Here is a 22,280-nt window from a genome sequence, read left to right on the forward strand (position 1 = left end):
GACCGAGTCCGCTGAAAAAGAGCTGAAAAGTTTGGAGAGCTTTTTATAGTCCTAACACAGGCCCTCTGACTGCTCGATCTCAGGGTGTCCTGGCATTTCTAAGTGCTCGTGTTAAAAGAAGTCAAGACAGCTTCTCCCAGAGTCACCCCTCAGTTTGGCAGGTCCTGAAAAAGCATTTGATGGCATTCAGGACCTGCAACTCCAGGTTGGCCTACTGAAGATTTTAAGCTGAAGGAGTCTGAGAAGATGGTGGAGGCATGCACTCTGACCTTGCCCCTGCCCTGAAAATAGGACAGAAAACCCTCCTGTGAGAGGCGTCCTCCCTGTGCCCAGAAAAGCAGAGCGCCCTTATCGCCAAAGAGAAGACAGTGGCAACGGGCGGGCCTTGCTAAGGTCCCCCAGTTGACTACACTTACCTCATCCTCTCGGACCTATCACATTCCTCCACAACCGCCTGCTCTTCATCAGACCAACCACAGAAACATTCAGGGTTCACGGTTTCTCCGGGTCTTCATTTCCTTAGGAAGGCTCCTGTGTCACGGACACTTGTATGAAAACAGAACGCATCTGTGTTGTGTGCTTCTCTTCTGTTGGGCCGGTCTCATCAGTTTATTTTCAGTCCAGCCAGGGACCCAAAGAGGCTCGAGGAAAACTCTTTCCTCCCCTATACATTTCACCTAAATTCTTTTACTTTTTGTTTTGAGAGGTTCTGGAAATAGAAAGGTCTTTCCCACGGAGGGGCTAGGGGAGGGAGGCAAACCCAAGGTATCCTTAAAAGGAAGGAAATGGCCTTGATGTTTCAAAAGATCAGGGAAAAGTGGGGGGAGGGGGAGAAGTGAGAAATCAGAGCTGAGGCATGTGAAGAAATTAAACAACTCCCCACATCTTAGAGCAGATTGAATTTACATTTTACTTAAAAAAGGGGGGGGGGTGGAGTACATACACAGGGAGGAAGATGGGGTGGGGAACAACAGTGATCTGAGATGGAGTTCTACAATGATTCCCCTACAATGATCGGTTCTGACTATTGGGCAGTATCTCTCCTGCTGGCATACAGTATTAACAAGGTCGTAGACGAGGAAACTGCCAGAGTCTAGGCCCAGATGGAAAGGAGAGGAAGTTATCATATACAATGTAAGTTTACAATACACAGCATTTTCTTTAAATGATGTGACGCAGTCGCAGGAAGAAGTTAACAATACTAACACGAGAATAATCAAGTTTTTGTTATCCATGTACAGCAACTAACTGCTTTACAAAAAAGCAAAATAATACAATATATCATCACATGTATTTACAGTGTAGTAAATATACTTTTCTGTCAAATTTTACACAAACTATTTACAGGTGAATATACTGCTTTAAAAAAAATTGTGTGGCTGACACGAAGAGTGAATTTTTGTATAAGTCCATTGCATAACATTGAATAAGACATGCCTCATTATGCCTGGAGGGTTGTGAAGGGTGTAAAACAAAACGAGAAAACAAACAGAAAGTCCCAAACAAACTAAAAAACCCTAAAACCCACTAAGCAGGGAGGGAGGGTTACCAGCTTCCGCCCTGTGGGGGTGGCAGCTGACCGCTCACGGTAGGGTCCTCAGCACTGGGCTCAGGACTGGCCCAGGGCTGGCATTCAGCAGTGAACATGTTGGTTGAGTGGATGAAGGATAGAGCTTTGCTGCTTTCCCCCAAAGCCAGTGAACTGTATTTTCAATGTAGGCAAACAAGGGCCCACCCCTGGGACTGGAGCAGTGATAAAACAGGTGGATTATGCACAGTGAAAACGTGATGAGTTGATAATGTTTGCCTCTTAAAAAAAAAAAAAATCCCAAACAAATGACTTCTAATGTTCTCTATAGAACGTAAATCAGATTATAATGGAAAATCTGCCCCGAACTGCAGGTTTCTCATGCAGATTACGGTACGAGGCCTAGGAGTGTTTCATTTCTCAGGGGAAGCATATTGGTGAGACTTAGCTCGCATTCACTTTAGTTACTTGGAAAGCTAGATTTTCCTCAAAAGTCGGAAGTTCTCTAAACAAGGTAAATTTTAAACCTTAGTAGGTTTTCAGATTTCCAGAAGTATTTTCAGTTCAAAGGCGGCTCAAATTTGATTTGTGCAACGCTGATCATTTCATGAGGTACTTCAAGTGAATTCATTCCATTCATTACACTAGAGGGAGATAACGAATAAATTTAAGAAACAGCATACCCTTGGAGAACTTGTTATGGAAACACTGTTTTTTTAAAAACAGAAAACCTTTGGCAGTTTCTCTATTTTGATGGGAGAAGCAAAATAGCATAACAACACCCACCAACATGCACCAAACCAACAAAGAGGAAAAACATGGAACCACAATGATTAAAGGCTCATATCTGCCTTTTATTCCAGGATCCAAGAAGTTGCGGTGCCTTCCCAGAAGCACTGGGTTGCGGGAAAACCAAGACTACTGCCGCTTGGCATCAGGATGTTAAGCATCTACTTCTAAACTCAGTTCTCATCTCAGCAGTTTATAGTCCTAGCTGCTCTGTTACTATGAACATTCTACTCTAATGCAGCCTCTGCAATAGTTAAAAACAAAAAGCTTAGTTAATTGCACCTGTCTTCAATATTGTCCAACAATTCTACATCAAAATAACTATTAATACTAAAGTTTTTTCCTTTTATTTTGGCAAATGGTTCTTGCTTTTCCCAGACTGTAAACAAATTAAAAAAATTAAATTCTTGTTATTTCTGAATATCAAAAGCAATTTTATTTACATTAACATATTACATTGTTACTGTGTGGATAAATGTGAAATGTGTTATATTATTAAAATCAGAACACTTCAATGTACCATTATTTATTGATTTAGCTGTGGAATTTAATTTACTGAAATCCACTCATGAAACAGCACTACAGGAAGCTCCCCCTCCCCTAGGTGTCTTTTCCCCTCCCAAAGCCATTACATCGTAACATATAAAGGGAACCTGGGAGTAGGGGGATATCTTTTTGTAATAAATATGGTTTAGATCTAAATTGGAACATCCAGATACTACTACTATGTTCACTGAAGTCAAATCATTTTGCATACTGCAGGTACCACAAAAAAATTGGATCTGCATTACTGTGGAAATTCCAACACCAGGATAATCCATACCGTTCAGTATAGCAGCAACTCTTAAGGTCCCCTACTGTCATCCTAATGCAGGCTGACCAGTCCTTTCACAGTGATTAAATGCAATTCTATCATATAGAACCCAAATGTTTTGCTAAAGAGATTCCTGATTTTTTTGGAGGGGAGGGGGAAGATTACAAGACACTTAAAATACATGTTATCAAAGAATTTTTTGATAATATACACTATACTCTGTGTTTCTGGGAAAATTATTAAACAAAATAAAAGCATCAGCTACTCTAAAATTCACGTACCATTTCATTTTGCTATGGAGCTAATGCAAACATCTATGAAAATTACCTTCAAGGAACAATTTTCAATACTTTGTTCACTGATTACCCTGCTTAGAATTATTTAGGAAAGAAGAGAAGGAGTGGGGAAACATATAGTTACTATACTTAGTATAGTTTTGGCTTATAAAAACAAAAAACTTTTAGTATATTTAAAGATTAAAAGATAATCAACGGAGGAAAAATATAAACTAGTTTGGATGACTGAGTTTGGATAAGGCTTCAGAACCCATCGCTTTAATTCGGTAATGTTAAGATATATGTGGTTATGCTTATTTTCCTGTAATTATTGCTAATACTCAAGTGTTAGTACTTCTTAAGAATTCATTACAAAATACTAAATCCCTCCATCCCCCCACCCCCCCGAAGTACCTTGCCTGTGGCTTTATGGTGTGAAGTCACTGAGGTGTGACCTCTATGGTTCCTTCAGTTGTGTAAGGTAAAAAAAAGTCCACAGCTAAAAGATTAAACATACTGGGATCATAGTAGTATTTCTCCCATAAACTTCTATCTTGAAAAGTGTGTAAATAAGACTAACACTTTACTGTGTATGATGAAGAAGGGGAAACAGAGAAGGCAGAGAGCTCTGTGCAAATGGCTTTCATAGCTGGCCAGTGGTAGCAAGTATTCGAGAATCCATCCTCTCTCACAATTGGGATGTTCTCAGTTCAAGCGTCCTGACCTCCCACTTTCTTTGCAGTTGTTCTGAACACCTGCTTAAACCAGACACACCGAAAGTAGAAGGAAAACAAAGTCAAAGAAAAAGCAGCATTAAATTTAGGCAATGCTTCCAAGAGTTGATCATCTGGCAACATGGCAAACGTGGGCGGGCTCATTAAAGACATGAAGTGCAGCGTCACAGCACGGTGGTGAAGGGGTCACTAGTGACGAGCCCGTGTGAGTTATGTCTGTTTGAAAAAGGAAAGAAAGAAAGCTTCACACGATCTTCTTAATGCTATTACGTTTGAAACTGCCAGCACTTCTTTGCTTCTGCACTTGGCTTGCGGATCCGTGGCGAGTTCGTCCACTGTTACAGTGCCCAGTGGTGGGGGAGAGTTCAACGTTCTCCTTGTCGATTCCTGGAGAGAAGCAGAGCAGCTAGTTACTCCCCCTCCTCTGCCGTCAAGCTTCAGGCCTGAATCTCATGGTGTGTATAGGATACAACCTGACCTGAAAATTTGCATATTTCAATAGTCAACCGCTAGGATGTTTACAAAGACCTTGCCACACAGAAAACGTCACATTTTGTTAAGCAAAACTTGCTATCATAGCAGAAAAACAGCATAAGGAAAAAAACAAACAATAACAACGGAGAAGTTGCCAGGGAAAGCTAGAGGCAGGCAGGCTTGAGCTGAATGAAGGCTAGCAGCCACCAGGAAGATTAGGGCTCCTTCCTCCACATCATACCAGAAGCTTCCAGCAGAGGTCAGCTTCTAGCCACATATCCTTACTGGAGTTCTACACAAAATATACTCTCTAGTTGCAGAAGGTACTGAAATTTGTCACTTCAAAGAAAGGAAGATACTTTCTTCTTCTTTTTTTTTTTTTTTTAAATCATAGTGCCTCTCCCAAAGGAACTCCGATATTTACTGAGAAAATAATAGAGGCCATAAGTTATACTGCAGACTCTTCCTTTAAAGTTTTCAACTATGGCAAATCCTTCCGTGTTCTGCACCTAAAATAGATGCCATTCATTTCTTTCATGGAGGAGACTTAACCTCCAAAAATTGGGCCCTACTGTGAATTCTAGAAGCAGTCCAAGCAGTAACTGCATAAAAGTAACCAGAAGCAAAAAAATAAAGAAAAAAAAAACCCAAGATATTTTTGCCCATTCTATTAGTAAAGATTGCAAATTAGATAGGTAACAGAATAGTGGTTACTGAGGACCTCAGTGGCTCGAAGGGCGGAGGCAGGTGGTTTCTTGGGATGCTGGTAATGTTCAGTCTCTTGATCTGTATACTTTCCTGTATGTTACACTTCAATAAAATTTACCAAAATAATCAGTGATTATATCCATCTGTGGCATAACTTGTGGGAGAGGAGAAAGCTGGACAGCATTTTGGAAATGGAAAGTACTGCTTGCTATTTACTGATACAGAAAGATGACCATAATTTTGAAGTAAGGAAAAAAAATTTCTCACATACAAAAAGAAAAAAAAAAAGGGTGGGACAACAGCTGCCAAATTTGTTACTTCTGGAGGGTGTTAATTCAGGTAATTTTTATTTTATTCTTACCGTACCATTTGAATTTTAAAATATAAATGAAATCTGAGAGAGGAAAAATACTTGTTTTTGGACAAAGCACCATTTCAAGTCTAAAAGTATTCATCATGTTCTAGAAAATGGACGTCTATCCACACATGTGCCTTGTGGCTCCTGAGCAGGAAGTGGATTTGTGATGATCTTCTAGGAGCCACACATCATTTAGATGCAGACTTGTGTTCAATTCAGAGTGTGAGGCATCTGGAGGCACGTGGCCAGATTTCCAGAGGCTCAATAACGGTTTGCTGTCTGGAACTTATCAGAGGAACATGGGGTATTTCTTAGTGCTTTTTTATGAAAAAGTGCACTGGGCGAGGGGTCTGCATGCAGCTCAAGGACGTCTGCCACCCTCCTCGAAGACCCATGCACAGTGGACTGGCATCTCAAATCTGCTCTATTCCAATCATATGTGTGGAAAGATGAATGGAAGAAAGAATACCACAATGTCCACAGAAGTTTCTGGCTAACAGAATTCTGGATGATTTTTATTCCCTTCTGTCTATGTATCTGCATCTTCTCCAGAGTGAATTTTTAAGACAAATAACAAAATTGACAGGAGGCTGCTTGTCACCTCCAGCGTGCCCTGAACTCTGCAGTTCGTGTCTGCGCAAGCTCTCTCTGGTGCCTTGCCTGTCTCCACAAGATAAATTCGACCCATATCTTCCTCATCTCCATTTCCTTCAGGATGCACTCCGCTGTGTCCTGCCAGAGCTCCCATCTCCCCCTCTCTCTTCCTGCTTCTAGATGGCATTTACATGTCTTACATTCTGCCCCTGCTACCACAGCTCATGTATACATCTTATTTCCTCTATGAGAGTAAAAGCACCTAGAAAAATAAAGATCGTTTATTATTCATTTTCATTTTCTGGTAAGATTTAGTTGGTATCTTTTCCAGTAAATATTGGTTGAACTGAATGCTTCCATTTTTAAATATGATCATTGTTGTAACTCAGAGCCCAAAAGCATGCAGCCCCTGATCTGCAGGGTGTGGTGCCACATTTTGAGTGGAAAAGAAAATAAAAATATTGTTTTTTAGCTACCTCCATTTGAAATTATCATGAACTTAGTGCACCTGACTTTCCATATCCTTAAATCTGCTTGTGGCCTACAAGTTCAAGTCCACAGTTCCTTATGTGGATTCTTATCCTTCACAGAAAATAAGATTTAGGCAAAGCTAGGATTTAAACAAACAAGGGTTTGAAACAACTAGGAGACAGCTGTCAGGAGGAGCCCAGTGTGGCCCACCATCAGGAGAGACTGTGGCTCTCTGCCTTCAATCTGCCACCCTGGGGCTGGTTCTTGTATGCCTACCTGCGACACGGCCTTGCTACCGAGAGACTCAGCTCACTCCAGGGAGAAAGCAGTCATTACGCTGCAAGGTGGCAATGCTTTTATTTGAGGACAAGGGCCTGCTGCCCACTGATATTCTTAAGAATTAAAGTTACAGGGGCGCCTGGGTGGCTCAGTGGGTTAAAGCCTCTGCCTTTGGCTCAGGTCATGATCCCAGGGTCCTGGGATTGAGCCCCACATTGGGCTCTCTGCTCAGCAGGGAGCCTGCTTCCTCCTCTCTCTCTGCCTACTTGTGATCTCTGTCAAATAAATAAATAAAATATTTAAAAAAAAAGAAATTAAGAATTGTCAAAAATTTAAAAAAAAGAATTAAAGTTACAGAAGTTGGGGTCACATAGATTAAGTCACTAGGGTGAAGCTAAGGATATTCTATTTTCTGTTAAGCAATTAACCTTCAGGGGCGCCTGGGTGGCTCAGTGGGTTAAAGCCTCTGCCTTCAACTCAGGTCATGATCTCAGGGTCTAGGATCGAGCCCCACATCGGGCTCTCTGCTCAGCAGGGAGTCATTTCCCCCTCTCTCTCTGCCTGCCTCTCTGCTTACTTATGATCTCTGTCTGTCAAATAAATAAATAAAATCTTAAAAAAAAAAGCAATTAACCTTTAGACCTCTAGATAAAATTTTTAAAACCTTATTTATTCCTGTTAAATGTTAAGGATAGAAAGCAAGGTATAAAGTCTTACACATATGAGGGTCTCTACTAGGTTAAAAAAAAAAAAAGACAACAGAAGAAGATGTACTAAAATGTTAACGAACAGTGATTATCTTAGAGTGGTGGGATCATGGATGATTTTTTCCTTCTATTCTTTTTAATTTTCTAATTGTTTTCCTCATGAGCATGTGGTTCCTTTTGGTAAAAAATGTTTAAGTGTCACTGACTTAGTCCCTTTACTCATAGCCAAAAGCTTCCATGCTATGTGAGAGGCTGACATCCTACTTCCACTCTCAAATTAATTTTCACCTCAACTCCTACTTTTGTATGTGTGTTTTCTTCCTACTCAGTGACCCAACTCTATAAACCACACACAGGTAAATGTGGTAAAAACTGATTCCCAGCTTCACAGCAAAGCTGTATTACCTTAAAGATCAAAGGAGAAGCTGACATATACACCGTGGAGGGTCATTTTTAAGAAAAAAATCAATTAAATTGCATTATATTTATACAAAGCTACAGCATTTTGGAGAAGCCAAGTTATTAAGAAGCAGCAATTACAGTGCCCAGTTCTGACATTTCTGTTTCCAAGCATAATTAGCACGATTGAGAACTCTGGCAGCAGCCTTTCTGCCTTCTATAGTCAAGTCTGGTCTTAGCATTCCAAAGGAAGAACTCTCAGATGGTCAGCCAGACTGCTGAAATGCAGGCAGAATCCACCCTGCACTGGTACGGGCTGTAATTTAAATTAGGAAGCAGACCCTGGTGTCACCTCTCCAAGGCTTTGCACTCTGGTTTCTCTTAGGCCCCTAAGTATTGGCTCACCCTACTGACTCTCAGTGGGCACAAAAGCAAAAACAAAACAAAACAAAACAAAACACCCAGGAGGTGATGGAAACCCCGAAACTACCACCTGAATGAAACAAAGGTAAAAACTTCTGTGGTCCTGACTTCCTAGTTTAAGTTCTCCCACAGACAGGCTGTGGTCAAACGTGCAGCCAAGTTACAAACACGCAGGACGGAAGAAGCTGAAATTCTATGCAGCAGTGCATGAAGAAGCACTAGGCTTCAGTGAATTGTGGTGGTTCCTGATAAAGATGAAATCCTAAATAAAAGGTGTTATTGGTCAGAATTTAGTAAATCAAGTGGGAAAAATTATTAGAGTGCATGATGGTTAACTGAAGTTGTACGTCTATCTCCTCTGCTCGAACATGAGTTCCTTGAAGGCAGGTATCAGGGTTTATTTATTTTGACAGCTGGGGATAGATCCAGCCTGACGAATAATAAAACACTTCATTTAAAAAATTCACCTAAATTTTAAGCGCCAAAATGGCTTTCCCAAACTGGAACCTCATACTTTCATGAAATAATAAAAGGATGGAATCCCTTTCAGTTCTTGAGAAGCTGAAGAAAAAGGGGTTAGGCGATTTGTGAGAAGTCACACCCCAAAAATAAAAGACGAATAACTCGCATCTCACACCACCTGCACACGAGGGCTGGCAGGTTAGCTGACTCTGCGCTGCTTAGTTGATTACATCTATGCTATGGCAAACCTGTCAGAAAAATCTTATGGCATATATGAGAAGGCAAACATATCAGCGGGCTCATTTGTTTCATACAATGATGCAAACATGTCAGAAGACCCAGGTCTGAGTCTTGGTGGGATCAGATCCTAATCGGTTTTAGTTCTCAATCTGTCAATTAAGGATAAGAGTAGATGTGCCTATTTCAAAGGGTTGTTAGAACACTCAGATAAGATCATCCAGGTGAAGACTTCCTGCACACAGATAAAATAATTCTATGCAAATCAAGATGCTCCTAATACCTGAAATTAAAGACCAAGTGACGTACTGAAAGAAGTATTAGAACAAATGCACAGTACTTGAATTTCACACTAGAATGTGTACCTAAGTTAATGTGAACCAGCAAAATATAATAAATTGTAAAAGAAAAGGTAACTATAGCTTATTCTTACGGGACAGTAAATACCTTCATGAAGACATGTTAAATATGTGTTTAGAAATATTTGTATTTTAAGCTAGATATACAAAACTGTAAGAATTAACAAAACTTTTAATGTACTTTCATCAGTTGCCAATACTTCTTTTTGTATTTGGCCTAATCTTTTTGTATAATAGTTACAGAAGAGTTAAAAGAAGACAAGGCAACTTTTATAAATTAGATAGAAGTGCATCACATTTTCTTCTTCTTAGTCCTTAGAGCTAACTAAAGACCATATTCCCTTTTTAAAATATAGATGATAAGAGTACACAGCCAGCTTCAATTTCTAAGGAAGTATTAGAATTGGATTTATACTGGGGGAAGACAAGTATTTCCTAAACTAAAAACTCTTCCTCAAACCACATACCCTGCTTTCTCTACTAACTCTCCCTGGGGTTTCCTGTTCACCGGCCTGTGTTTGCCTGGGGCTGGGACCTCATGTTCTGTGTTCACGGGGGAGTGGTAGCAGCTCGTTCATGGACACAGGATGCTTGGCCCTGCAGGGTCAGTGAGCACCAGACCTTAAAGCAGTGGCTTTACAAGTGCCTCAGGTGCTAAGCCAAACGGTGCTGACAGGGCTCGGTGAATGAAGTCTCATGCCACGTGCCCGGGATGAAGGCGGGGGAAGCGGCATGTCGTGCAGAGATGGCGGAAGGAAAGAGTACCTTGATGAGGAAACAGCCGCATGAAAACTGCCGACTTAGAACAAGGCAGAGAAGCTTCACAGACACAGAATGGGAGGAAAGACAAAAGTGAGTGATGTCCACAAGGCTTTTTGAAAGGGTGAAATACGAGTAGATATTGGAAAATTGTTATGTTCCGTGGTTTTCAGAAACAATCTTTTGAATTCTTGAACTCTGACCATTAATTTCCTAAATATCACACTCTGCAAATAAATGTTAGGACTTACAATTTTACAGATAGATGTGTTTTTACCACCTTCTTTGGAATGAAGAATTTGAAGTCAAGAATTAAACTAAAAAATGAAATGAAAAATTAGCAGAAATTACACCAAGCAATTGCTCAGTTTAAAATTATTTTTCTCCCTTAAATCCAGGGTAATAATAACACGGAAAAATATGGGAAAGAAATTAAGAAAATGCCAAATAAAGGTCTGGGGATACCATATGCAGTGGCCAAAAACATTAAAATTGTTTCAGGGATTTTAAGTAGTCTCGAAAGAGAGGCCTTAAGTGTCTTCTAAGAGGGAGACATTTGAAACCTGGTGAACGTATCAGGAGTGTTACTGACTCAGGGCTCAGCCCCCCTGTAGAGAAACGGTGCTGATACCCTGTCCGTGCGCACACAGCTGTCAGCACTCCGAGCTGATCACCCAGCTGCCCAGGGGGAAGGTCTACATTGAAGAAGCTAAGTGACCGAGGAGTAACTGACGGGCTTGGACACAGCCCCAAATAAAGCAGAAGAGGTGAATTAAAACAACAATAACCCTCAACTGAACAGGTTTTTTGCTCTAAAAAATTCATCCTCCAACACACAGTAAAATAAGCTGATCAAAGGCGGGGGGGATTTTTTTTCCTGGTAAAAAACATTTAAAATAGACCACATGGCTGTTTTGTTCAAAAAATTATAACACAAGCCTCACATTTTTTTGAGGTAAAAAATATGTTATAAAAGTTTTGCTGTAACTATTACCCGTGTCTTCCAAACAAATGTCTCTTTGATCCATCAGAATACTCTGTAGTACAAAAGTACAACATAACAAGCCCCATGAGAGAGGTCAAAATGACTCTTTCTGTGTACACTTCACCCTCTTACCCTGACATCCACCTGAGGGCAGGTATTATGAGCTACTAGCTACCCCCTTTCCATAGGTCTCAGAAGAGTTCCTTGCATGTAGTGAACAATGAATCTCTGTAGGATAAAGTATCTGGGATTCTGGTTATTTTCTACTGAGCACTGGAATAGTAATCTTGCACTTAAAATCAAAGAACTTGCATACATGTAGAATTTGTTAGAAGGAAGTAAGAACTTGAGCTCAAAACCCAATACTGAGACCCACAGGCAAAAACTGTCAAGTCTTTGGTGACCAGGGTCTTTCCCATCTTTAAGTGGCCCAGATTATCTAGTGTACGTTACAAAATTGGTCCTCAAATGTTTACTGAATTAAATTACAGTGTGAAAAACATTGGGAGACACTGGCAGAGTATAAATTAAAACTTAATACATTGGAAGCGGATCTATTTAATTTCCTAATAGGTACTTAGTCCATATAATTCCATCTGGATTTCTATTTCTAGTATACTTGGTCTTCAACATGTAAAGAGGATGGAGGGAGACTGTACTTGAGAAGGTTATAAAGCATTCAAAACTATGGTTTTAAAAAGGCTTCTTTGCGCATTACCTAAGAAGACCACTCATGGCTTGGCCTTAAGCAAGACAGAGCCCCATACACACAGCATGTTTAAGTGAATAACTTGGTTTTTTTTAGCTCTAAATCTGGTTCTTCCATTATGTCCAGCTCAGCCACACTGGACCTAACAGGGGACCACAAAATCAGTTTGGCATATCTTGTATGTCAGAGAGTAAATTTTATGGACTCTCTTCAGGGCTCTCTTAGTGACATTTGGGAAAATCTGAAGAGGCAGAGTTTTATGTTCATTTGGCTAAAAAGTTAATATAAATTTACATGTACTGAACTCCACTGACAGCTCCACTGATGCCAAGTTCAATTTCAACTAGGGAGGGAGTCAGAAGACAGTTATTTACACATTTTAAAATATCGATTTAGTGGGGGGCCTGGGTGGCTCAGTGGGTTAAGCATCTGCCTTTGGCTCAGGTCGTGATCTCAGGGACCTGGGATCGAGCCCCACATTGGGCTCCCTGCTCAGCGGGGCGTCTGCTTCTCTCTCTCTCTCCCTCTGTCCCTCCCCCTGCTCATGCGCTCTCTCTTTCTCAAATAAATGAAACTTAAAAAAAATATAGATTTAGAAAATAATCCTCTGTGTGCTAAGGGGATAGACAAGTGAGCTATGATAGTTTATCAGGAAGAATGGATTTTCAGAGACAGTTGCTTTATGTAGTGACCAACACTTTCTCAGAAGCTGGTGGCTGATGAATTACCGCCCCCCCCCCAATAAGTTAATACATTATTTAAGTAAGGTTTAATGCCTAGGAGTGGGAGGGAGTTCATGAATCTTATCTAGCTGATTTGACAGTGAGAATGCTGGCTGGTGACCAGAAAGAAAACACAGCTTAGTGGCTGATCCTGCTAAGTACCAAAGATCTAGAAAGCAGAGGCTTACATTGACAAGGAAAGTCCACAGCAGAGTGGAGCTCTATACAGATCAGTGACTTTCGCCTTTTGACAGCTGCGTAAAGCTCAGGAGACCGGGTGCAGATTAGTGTTGGGTAATTTGATGACAAGCCACATCTGTGGCTCCACTTCAGGGAATGACAGTTTTGTTTTTTAAGATTTAATTTATTTATTGAGAGAGAGAGAATGTGTGAGTGAGAGAGAAAGCACAAGCCGGGGGGTGGGTTGGGGTGTGGGGGGCACAGAAAGAGGGAGAAGCAGATTCCGGGTTGAGGAGGGAGCTGGACACGGGGCTCGATCCCAGGACCCCAGGATCAAGACCTGAGCCAGAGGCAGCTGCTTAGTGGACTGAGCCGCCCAGGAGTTCCTGGAATTTCTTTAAATATTTCTGCTTATGAGGCGCTTGGGCGGCTCAGTCGGTTGGGCATCTTACTCCTGGTTTTGGCTTGGGTCACAGTCTCGAGGTCATAGGATGGAGGTTCCTGCATCAGGTTCTGCACTCAGCTCGGGGCCTGCTTTCTCCCTCCCTCTCCCTCTAACTCTCCCCCCACTTGCAGGCTTTCTAAATAAATAAAATCTTTAAAAATAAATAAGCAAATAAGTAAACAAATAAATAAATACTTCTGCTTGGGACTTGGCTGATGGGAGTGGAGACAGGAACCTATTTTGATTTTTATACAGCCAAACAGCAAAGTTGAAATGCTAGGCTGAGTTGAGAATCTGAGTTAGATTCATTACTTCTTTCAGCCCTTTGATATCAGCAAACTCAGCTCCGTAAAGAAATGAGGAGACAGGAATATAAGATTCCATGTAGCTAAAGATACAAAACAGTATACCTAATTACAAATGAAATAGTAACTCTTGAAGAGGTATTCTAAAAGAGCAAATGGCAAAAGCACAGTAATTAGATACAGAGATAAATCAGGATCATTTCATGGAGACAAGCCCACAATTTGGAGATACAAATGGGTTTGTTTCATAGGAGAGTATAACCACTACTGGAAAGATAAACCCTTTCCCCAAAAACATGTAGTAAAATAATCTGGCAAACTGAGGACACAGAATTTGCAATTCAGAGCCAGGAAACGCTGAGTACCACGATTCCACTTAATTCTACTGCCTTTTTTTTTTTTTTTTTTAAAGATTTTATTTATTTATTTGACAGAGAGAGATCACAAGTAGACGGAGAGGCAGGCAGAGAGAGAGAGAGAGGGAAACAGGCTTCTTGCTGAGCAGAGAGCCCGATGTGGGACTCGATCCCAGGACCCTGAGATCATGACCTGAGCTGAAGGCAGCGGCTTAACCCACTGAGCCACCCAGGCGCCCCAATTCTACTGCTTTTAAAGCTTGTTTCGTCAAAGGCTCCCAGGCTGTGGTTGTCTATTCAAGCAGCCATCTAAAGAACTACTAAAAGTAACACTATTGCTTTAAAACTGTAACCAAAACCACATATACTATTTTCTGATTTTTAGAAACAATTCTAAAAAAAGAGGTTGCAGGATAGGACTTATTTTTTAAACAACCAACACAGGATATAAGCAATTGATCAGCTAGCAGGAGGACCTGTACTAACCTCTGTTTCCAACCTGGTTATTCTAGGGTCTCCACTAGTGGGTAAAGATGGGCAGAAACCTCTCTAACAACTAGTCTGGGTGTTAAAAAAAAAAAAAGTTAATATAAAAACAAATAACCACTTTCGACAGGTTTAACACCACTTTGGTAGCCCAAGTGGCAAAAGTTTGATCAAAGTAAACAAAAATTTAAAAACAGTAGGGCAACTACAGACAGAGTATGAATTTTCCAGTTGTCATTAACATTATAAAGAACAAGTAATGCAGAAAACAGAGAGCTCTATGGAAAAAAAGGAGTGGACTAGGGTAAGGCAGATGGAAGTAATGAGAGCAATACATAAACAAATAAATGAAAGAAACAGGGACACAAAGGGAGGGAAGAAAGCTGATCATAGATATGGAAAGTGATGAATGTGGTAGAAAGAGCATGGGCCTGGGTTCTGGATAAGGACTGTGTGATAAAGCAATTACCTGAGCTCTTCTAAATCCCAGTTTCCCCATCACACACAACATGGTGAGCCTAGAACTAAACAGTCTCTACAGTGTTCCTTAGCTCCAAAATGCCAAGATTTGGAGGTGGGGGCGGGGGGTGCAGTGGTGGGGGAAAGAGTTCAGTGGCTACAATATCTAGAAGTACATTTTACGTTTTTCCCTGGCTTTAATGGTTGAAATGCTGATAATGGGGCAGGACCACAGGCATATCCTCGGGCAGTGCTTCTTACACTCTAGTGTGTGTAAGAATCATCTGGAGTGTTTATTAATACAGACTGCTGGCTGGGGTCTGACTCTTGGGAGTTTCTTATGCAGGAAGTCTGGGGTAGGGCTCTAGTATCTGCATTCTAGCGAGCTCCCAAATGATGCTGATGCTGGTCTGGGATCACAGTTGGAGAAACACTGTCCTAGGGAATAAGTGACAGAGGGCAAATGAACATGATGATATGCAGAAGAAATGTTGGCCAGATTTCTCTTATTACTTGGAGAAAAAAAGAGTCAATCAATCAATATATGCTGGACCAAACAATTTGTTTCCTCTGCTGGCCAAAGCTTTGTAGCTGACCAAAACTGAATAGATGAATATAGTTATTTTAATACCATGGTTTGTAATATGAGTTGGGTATTATATTTGCCAAGTTCTTCAGGCCTTCAAAACTACTCATGTAAGATTGGGATTATAAATCGGGATCTCTATTTATGTGTCTTGAACATCATTGTAGGCTATCACTAGGATTTTAAAAAGAAAATCCATGCTAACACCCAAAAAAAGAACGATGTACAGTAAATATACATCGGTGCTTCAAAAGTAAAATTTTCAGATAATGGAACTTTAAACACAAAACCTTTTTAAAATTTTCACCATTTTAGAAGGGTATCATTCTGAATGGAAAACATGACCACATGGAAGCTTTCCCTCACTACCCATTGTCATCATCACACACAATGGCGTCAGTTCTGCACTGAATTACACCTCAAGGGTCGACCAGAGTTGTAGGAAACCATTTACCCTGACACTGAATGAGTCCGGAAGTCTATAGGTTTGCCATTTCTGCCGTCTTGTGTATCTGAGCCCTGCGCTGGCTGTTAGATAGTATTTCTCAGTGCCTCCCCCTTTTAGCTGCACGCTGCACTGGCACACTTCACTCGTGTGGAGCTAAGAGTGACTCTGTGGCAAGGAATAGGCTTATGTGCTTTAAGATGTCATTTTCTTGAGGTGACGTTTCTCTGGTTGTTGATTTTCCTAGATTTTCAGGTTGGTCTCTGGATGGTTGTGTTGTTGCTGGCACAGGGACATGGGGTACTACCATACTTTGTGGATTTCTTGGATACAGTATGCTGTATCAGAGACATAGAAGCCCTCGGGGCAAGGCTAGTCTATCTAATAAGGGAATTCTCATTCTCTTCACTTACAGGGTGAGGTAGCTTAGAAGTTGCTCTTTCTGCCCAAACTCTAAAAACTTATCAACCTTAGAACACTACGTGAACACTCTAAACATTTCACTATCTTATGAATAACTGTTTGAAAGTAGAAAGCTTTATAGAATAACAAAATTCAAATCAGCTATAAGGTAAAGAAGAAATGTAAGATGAACCTCATGATAAAAAGGAGCAAAATCTACTATAACCTGATAACAAGGGAATTCCTGATGTTGGTATATTAATATTATTGCTCAAATTTATATAAAGATCACATTTACTAACCTGGGGAATGCTGGGAAGTTGCAAGTGAGGTCATGGAATTAGAAAGGTTAAGGTTAGCAGTAATACTAAGCTGGCTCTGCACTGCAGGAGGATAAGGAGAAGTGGGTGTCAGGAGGGACTCCTCACTGGTTTCTTCATCAATTCCAGGCAAATACGTGTCAATCAAGGCATCAAGAAACTTAACAATAAGCTCAGCATAGTCTGGGATTTGTGTTTGCTGTAATGGAAAATAGGAAATTATTTTAGCTCCATTCTTTTTTTTCTGTAAATCCCCTTTGAAGCCAAAAAAGATTAACTCAATTTTCGTTCTGGGCTTAATGTACTATTTTTCTTCTTGTGTACTAGAGAGCACTAGAAAAAAGGGGTGGTGTAGGATTGCCAGACTACCATGGGACTTCCGACTGGGAACTCTTTAGCTTACACCTACACCTTCCAGATGACCCTGCGATTGCTGACAGCCATGCAGAGGCAAAGACTGAATTAATCCTGAGACAATAAAACCATCAGCAACGATGTGTAGTCAATTTTCCAAAACAAGAAAATGAGCAGAGGATCATCATGCCAGCTGCCGTTTAGATACTCAACTAACTGAACACTGCAGAGGGCAGAGGGTTACTGGCAATCGAACTACAAACCTTCCTGCAAGATATACTTAATTTCTAGGAATTCAGGCCCATTTTTTAAATGATAGCCTTTGCATATCAAGAGATATTCAGTACTAACTGAACAAAATAAAAAACTAAATACCTGATTCTTGAAACTAGAGTAAGATTTAGATAATTCACCTTGATTTAGCACCCCTGCATCTAGAACACTGCACTAGGAACTGGGGTGGTGGGAAACAGAAGTCCTGCCTTCAAGGAATCTCAATCCATCTGGAGGGACCATACACAGAGACAATAATTAAAAACACATTTATGTAGCACCATATCAACTAATGCTAATCAAAGAAAAAAATGAACAAGAACAAGTAGGAATATATTCCAGATAAAAATGAATCTAATCCAATAGGCTGGAAGGAAAAATATTTTCATGAGGATTTTTTTTTTCATTATGTAATTTAAAAAAACTGAGATTTCACTGACATATAACACTGTATTAGTTTTGGGTCGTGAGGCTGATTTTAACCATAGGTCGTGCTCCTTCCTAATTATAAGATACTTAAGTGTATGCATTACAATCATCAAACACACAAACGACTGAGAGCAGAAAACTTTACAGAGGTTTATCACACCCTTCTGAAAAGTCAAGCATAAACTGGACTGAGTTACTTTTTTTTTGTAAAAACTGATATATAAATGTATTAAAGGTGCTGCCTCTTAGAAAGAATCTTGTGGTGGAAAACATTTTATAAAAATAACGTGTTTATCGTGAGTCATCATTCTGGTTTTCAGCATACTGTGTGCTCTTAAAGCAGGCACACTAATAGAATAAAAACTTTCATTTTGTCAATTGAGAAAAACAGATTTTTCTTACCTTTGAAAAGGGTCCCGCAAACCGCCACAAGCCATTAAAACCAAAACCTGCAACAAACCAAATGTTATTCTTATAGTAAGCATGACAGTCTTTTAATTTTAATAGAAATTAAATAAGTTATATGGTTGATGACATTTAAAACCTAAACACACATTGAAAACATTTTTTTAAAATGAATGTCAGAGTAGACTAAGACTCACTTAAAACACACTCAGTATAAAATTGTATTTTAATCTTAAGAAGTTGTAAACCGGTTACTTATTGAACGTCTAATGGAAAGAGTAGAAAATAGCATATGGAGAGAGAAGTATGAACAAGCCTATCCCTTACAAAGAATTCTTTAGTTGGTGCGTTCTGTTAACAGTACACACACTAGCAAGTTCATCAACCACCCTCCTCCCAAGACACTGATTTACTTTGTAGGTAAGATGTTTGGTACTGTGGTGGGGATTCTTCATGGTACACCACACTCTGCACGATTCCATGAATTGGATTTAACAAATTTGGATCTTGGCACAATGACAACAGGGTGTTGATCTTAGAGTCCAACAAATTGTGCCTAAACAAAAGCAAACAAACAAAAAGTAAACAAGAACTTTTTAAAGGGAAATTAAATGGAAAATATATACTGGAAAACATATTTGAATAATCTGAGGCTAATATGATCTCAGCTCTTGAGAGAATAAAATTCTATATGGAATTCTATATGGAATAGAAGGTTTTTTGTTTTCACTCAGCTGTGGATAAATACAAAAGCTCTACTAAAAAAGAAACCAAAACAGGTACATAGAGTGTCTAATGGTTTGCTCGTAAGTGAGGAAATGAACAATGAATGATGCTCATCACCTAAGAGGGACGCCTGGGTGGCTCAGTTGGTTAAGCACCTGCTTTCTGCTCAGGTCCTGATCCCAGGGTCTTGGGATTAAGCCCTACAAGGAGCCTCCTGCTCAGCAGGGAGCCAGCTTCTCCCTCTGCCCCTCCCCATGCTCGTGCTCCCTCTCCCTCTCTCAAATAAATAAATAAAATCTTAAAAAAAAAAAAGAAAATCAACAAGAGAAAAAAAAATGTTTTCCCTAAAGGCCAAAACTAGCCTTAGGCCCCCACTAAACCCACTGTCTCTAAACTAAAATCTCTATCATGCTGTCTCACAATTCCCCTCTCCACAACCAGTGAACATTACTGGATGATACTTTTCCTAAGCTTTGGTAAAACATACGACTTCAAGACAGATACGGAAGTTAGACAAAACAGAAAATACTTACACGACAGGAAAAACCTTGGGGAAAACAACACTGGCTTCTGCTAAGTATTCATAAAGAATTCGCTGATCAAACTCATCTGTGGTGTATTTTACCAGCGTGGCCTGCCAAAGGGCAAAAACGTCAACAAAACGCACTTTATTTTGTGGCTGTGTTGTTACATGTTCTGGTGAGAAGAACAAGACAATCTTCCTTTCAGGTTTTTAACATTTAAGGGCCTCCTAAGAGTAGACTGGAATAAACACTTGAGGGCAAACCCCCTCCCCAGCACCACAAGCAAAAGGCAAAAACTTTACCAGAACAGTAAGAAGAAGTGCTTGGATCTTCGGATCAGTAAGTACTTCTTCATCCAAGAGAACATTTGATTCAGACACTGAAACTTTGCGTAAATGCGGGTGTTGTTGTGATGAGGAAATCCTCTGAGTTTCTGCAGGATGATATGAAGACGATCAGCTGTATTAACTGAACATATATACTAGATACCACTTCACCTAACATATTTTAATGATACTTCTAAAATTCAATAGCTTTTTAGTAGGCACTTAAAACAGCAACATAAACATCATACAGAATTAATAGTCACCTTTGCAAAAGTTCTAGCTGGCTGTTTACAATGCTGTAAATATCATATATATGATTACTTTTTATACAGGTTTCAGGATAACTTTCATTTTAAGGACTGTATAGCTTATCTCTGAAAAAGCGCAAATGCGTCTACATTTCATCCTAAAGAGTCTAAGAAATGGCTGGAAAGCAAATGTGGCTCTCCCACCTTATTTTCAATGATCTAGATCAATTATTAACTCTGTTTCTCACCCATTTCATAATCAGTTTCTGCTACTCTCCTCATTTTGGGGGGTGTTGTGATCCCTGATTCCATTTCTTGCCTTTTAGGAGCCTTTGTGTCTGATATCAAGTGATCAAAACTTTTCCTTGTTCCTATAAACAAAAGTTACAGAATATGGCAGTTCATTAACCACAGTGTCTGTGAATAGGATTATACTAAAAAGAAAATGTTTGGACATCAAGTGTTTAAGTTTTCACTTAAGGACCCAAAGAAAGCTCAAATATATCCCTGGGGCAGAGTTTCTCTCCTTGGTTCTCCATCTTGTCACGAAATTTGGCCCCATGGCTTTGCATCTCAGGACAGGATGTGCCTTACTGGTCCAAATTAGACTGGGATCACATTCACTACACGGTAGGTAGACCAGGCTGCGCCAGCAAGTACAATAACTAAGGATAAATACAGGGGTGTGCACTGGTCAGGAGCGAATATCAACTACATCTGAACAGCTTTTTCTCAGTTTAAGAAATTCTGCTCGGGGCAAGAATTAGTCATTAACAATATGAAAACTTGCCAAATGTAGGCAAGGTCAAAGTTTGATTTTAATTCATCAATCTCTGAAAACAATGTCTGCATGCCTCGAAGTACTAAATAATAGATCTACTGGGAGATGCTTCAAAAATGGCAAGCAGTACGGTAGCACCTCCGCTTGGCTGTGAGTCTCTCTAGCATGTATCACTCTACGTGAAATCCCTCTCTCTAGTTAAAGTACCAAAAATAGATTCTTGGGACTTGCACTCAATCTCCTCTGCTCCACTTCACACATCATCTCAAACCTGATTCCTCTTCTCCATTCTTACACTGCTCCTGCCTTAGTGGAGGTCCACTCCGTCTCTGGTTTGGATGTTCTATTTATCTCTTACACGGTCCCCTTGCCAAACATCCTTTCCTATTTCTCCATGCTGGAGCCAGAAAAACTTGCCTTCAAACAAAATTTGATAATGTTCCTTCCCTAAAGATCCCTGCTGGATACGCAGCTAAGTTTCTGAACGTTGCATACAAAGTCTCCTGTAGTCTACTTCCAATCCTTTGCTAGCCTGGTTTCCTATAGGTGCTTTTCTTGACTTTTCTTCACTCATGCTCGCCTTCCTTATCCTGTGTCTGTCAGGGCAAGCATGTATTGAATTTTCAAGACCCAGTTCCAATGTTACCGCCTCTCTGCAGCTTTTCCTCATTTCCCCAGATGCTCAGTTTCCCCTCAGAAGACATGCTCCTTTAATGGCACCTATGGATGCTGTTGTAATCAGCTGATTAGAAGTCTTGGCCAGCGAACATGAGCTCTTCAGGGCAGAGACCATGATTTACTCATCCAGCACATGCGCTGAACAAACTCAACAGAACATTTTCTCTGAAGTTAGTTTTTCATTTACAACTTCCTTAGCATGAAAATCCAGAACTACAAAACACAAAGTAACCAGGAAACTCCCAGAAGACTATTTTGTGACAAAGCATAAACAGAAACTAAAGGTAATGACCCTGCGTGGCTAGTAACAGTCATCAACGTTCATGGTTTCCGTTTCTTTCATGGCTTACTGGCAGGTTATTTATTTCACACTTCATTGCTCACTGCTTTCCTTGTGAATAGAAACATTTTCGCAGTACTAAATATACGTAAAAATATGCTTGTATGGATAGCTCAAACCCACTGAGCCATTCACAGTGTTGGTCCCTGACATATGGATCCTGATCCTGAAGTATTTCTCTAACAAGGAGAACTTTAGCCCAAGTTGCATAAGAGCACCTTTGCCTTTCCTTTGTGGTGAGGTGGGATCAGTGAACGCTCTCATGATTTACTTCCAATTTTCGTGAAGGGAAAGGGTCTCTCAGAACTTTAGGTATCCTTATTGACAAATGCTGATATATCTGAGCAATCTTAACTTTCAAAAATCATATCTTCTTATAGAAATAGAAAAACACACTAATCAAAAAAAATTTGTACTGTCTTTTAA

At 40.1% G+C, this 22,280-nt stretch overlaps 1 protein-coding gene across 7 annotated transcripts in view; it reads right to left on the reverse strand.

Moving 5' to 3' along the window:
• Window positions 1–896: 896 nt before the first annotated feature.
• Window positions 897–22,280, reverse strand: part of NF1 (neurofibromin 1) — a 265,097-nt gene continuing 243,713 nt past the window's right edge. For 3 of the 7 annotated variants that reach the window (XM_047705866.1, XM_047705868.1, XM_047705865.1), the window contains 8 exons: window positions 20,304–20,426; window positions 19,784–19,914; window positions 19,491–19,591; window positions 18,645–18,787; window positions 18,229–18,275; window positions 16,753–16,969; window positions 10,377–10,430; window positions 897–4,527 (listed from right to left, as the gene is read on the reverse strand). In XM_047705866.1, the coding sequence (XP_047561822.1) occupies window positions 4,385–4,527; window positions 10,377–10,430; window positions 16,753–16,969; window positions 18,229–18,275; window positions 18,645–18,787; window positions 19,491–19,591; window positions 19,784–19,914; window positions 20,304–20,426 (959 nt within the window). In that variant the 3' untranslated portion in view covers window positions 897–4,384. The remainder of the gene's footprint in view (window positions 4,528–10,376; window positions 10,431–16,752; window positions 16,970–18,228; window positions 18,276–18,644; window positions 18,788–19,490; window positions 19,592–19,783; window positions 19,915–20,303; window positions 20,427–22,280) is intronic. The other 4 variants (XM_047705869.1, XM_047705867.1, XM_047705870.1 and 1 more) reach the window with 3 other exon arrangements.

The sequence above is a fragment of the Lutra lutra genome, chromosome 16 (assembly GCF_902655055.1).
Source record: "Lutra lutra chromosome 16, mLutLut1.2, whole genome shotgun sequence".
In the NCBI taxonomy this organism is placed as follows: Eukaryota; Metazoa; Chordata; class Mammalia; order Carnivora; family Mustelidae; genus Lutra; species Lutra lutra.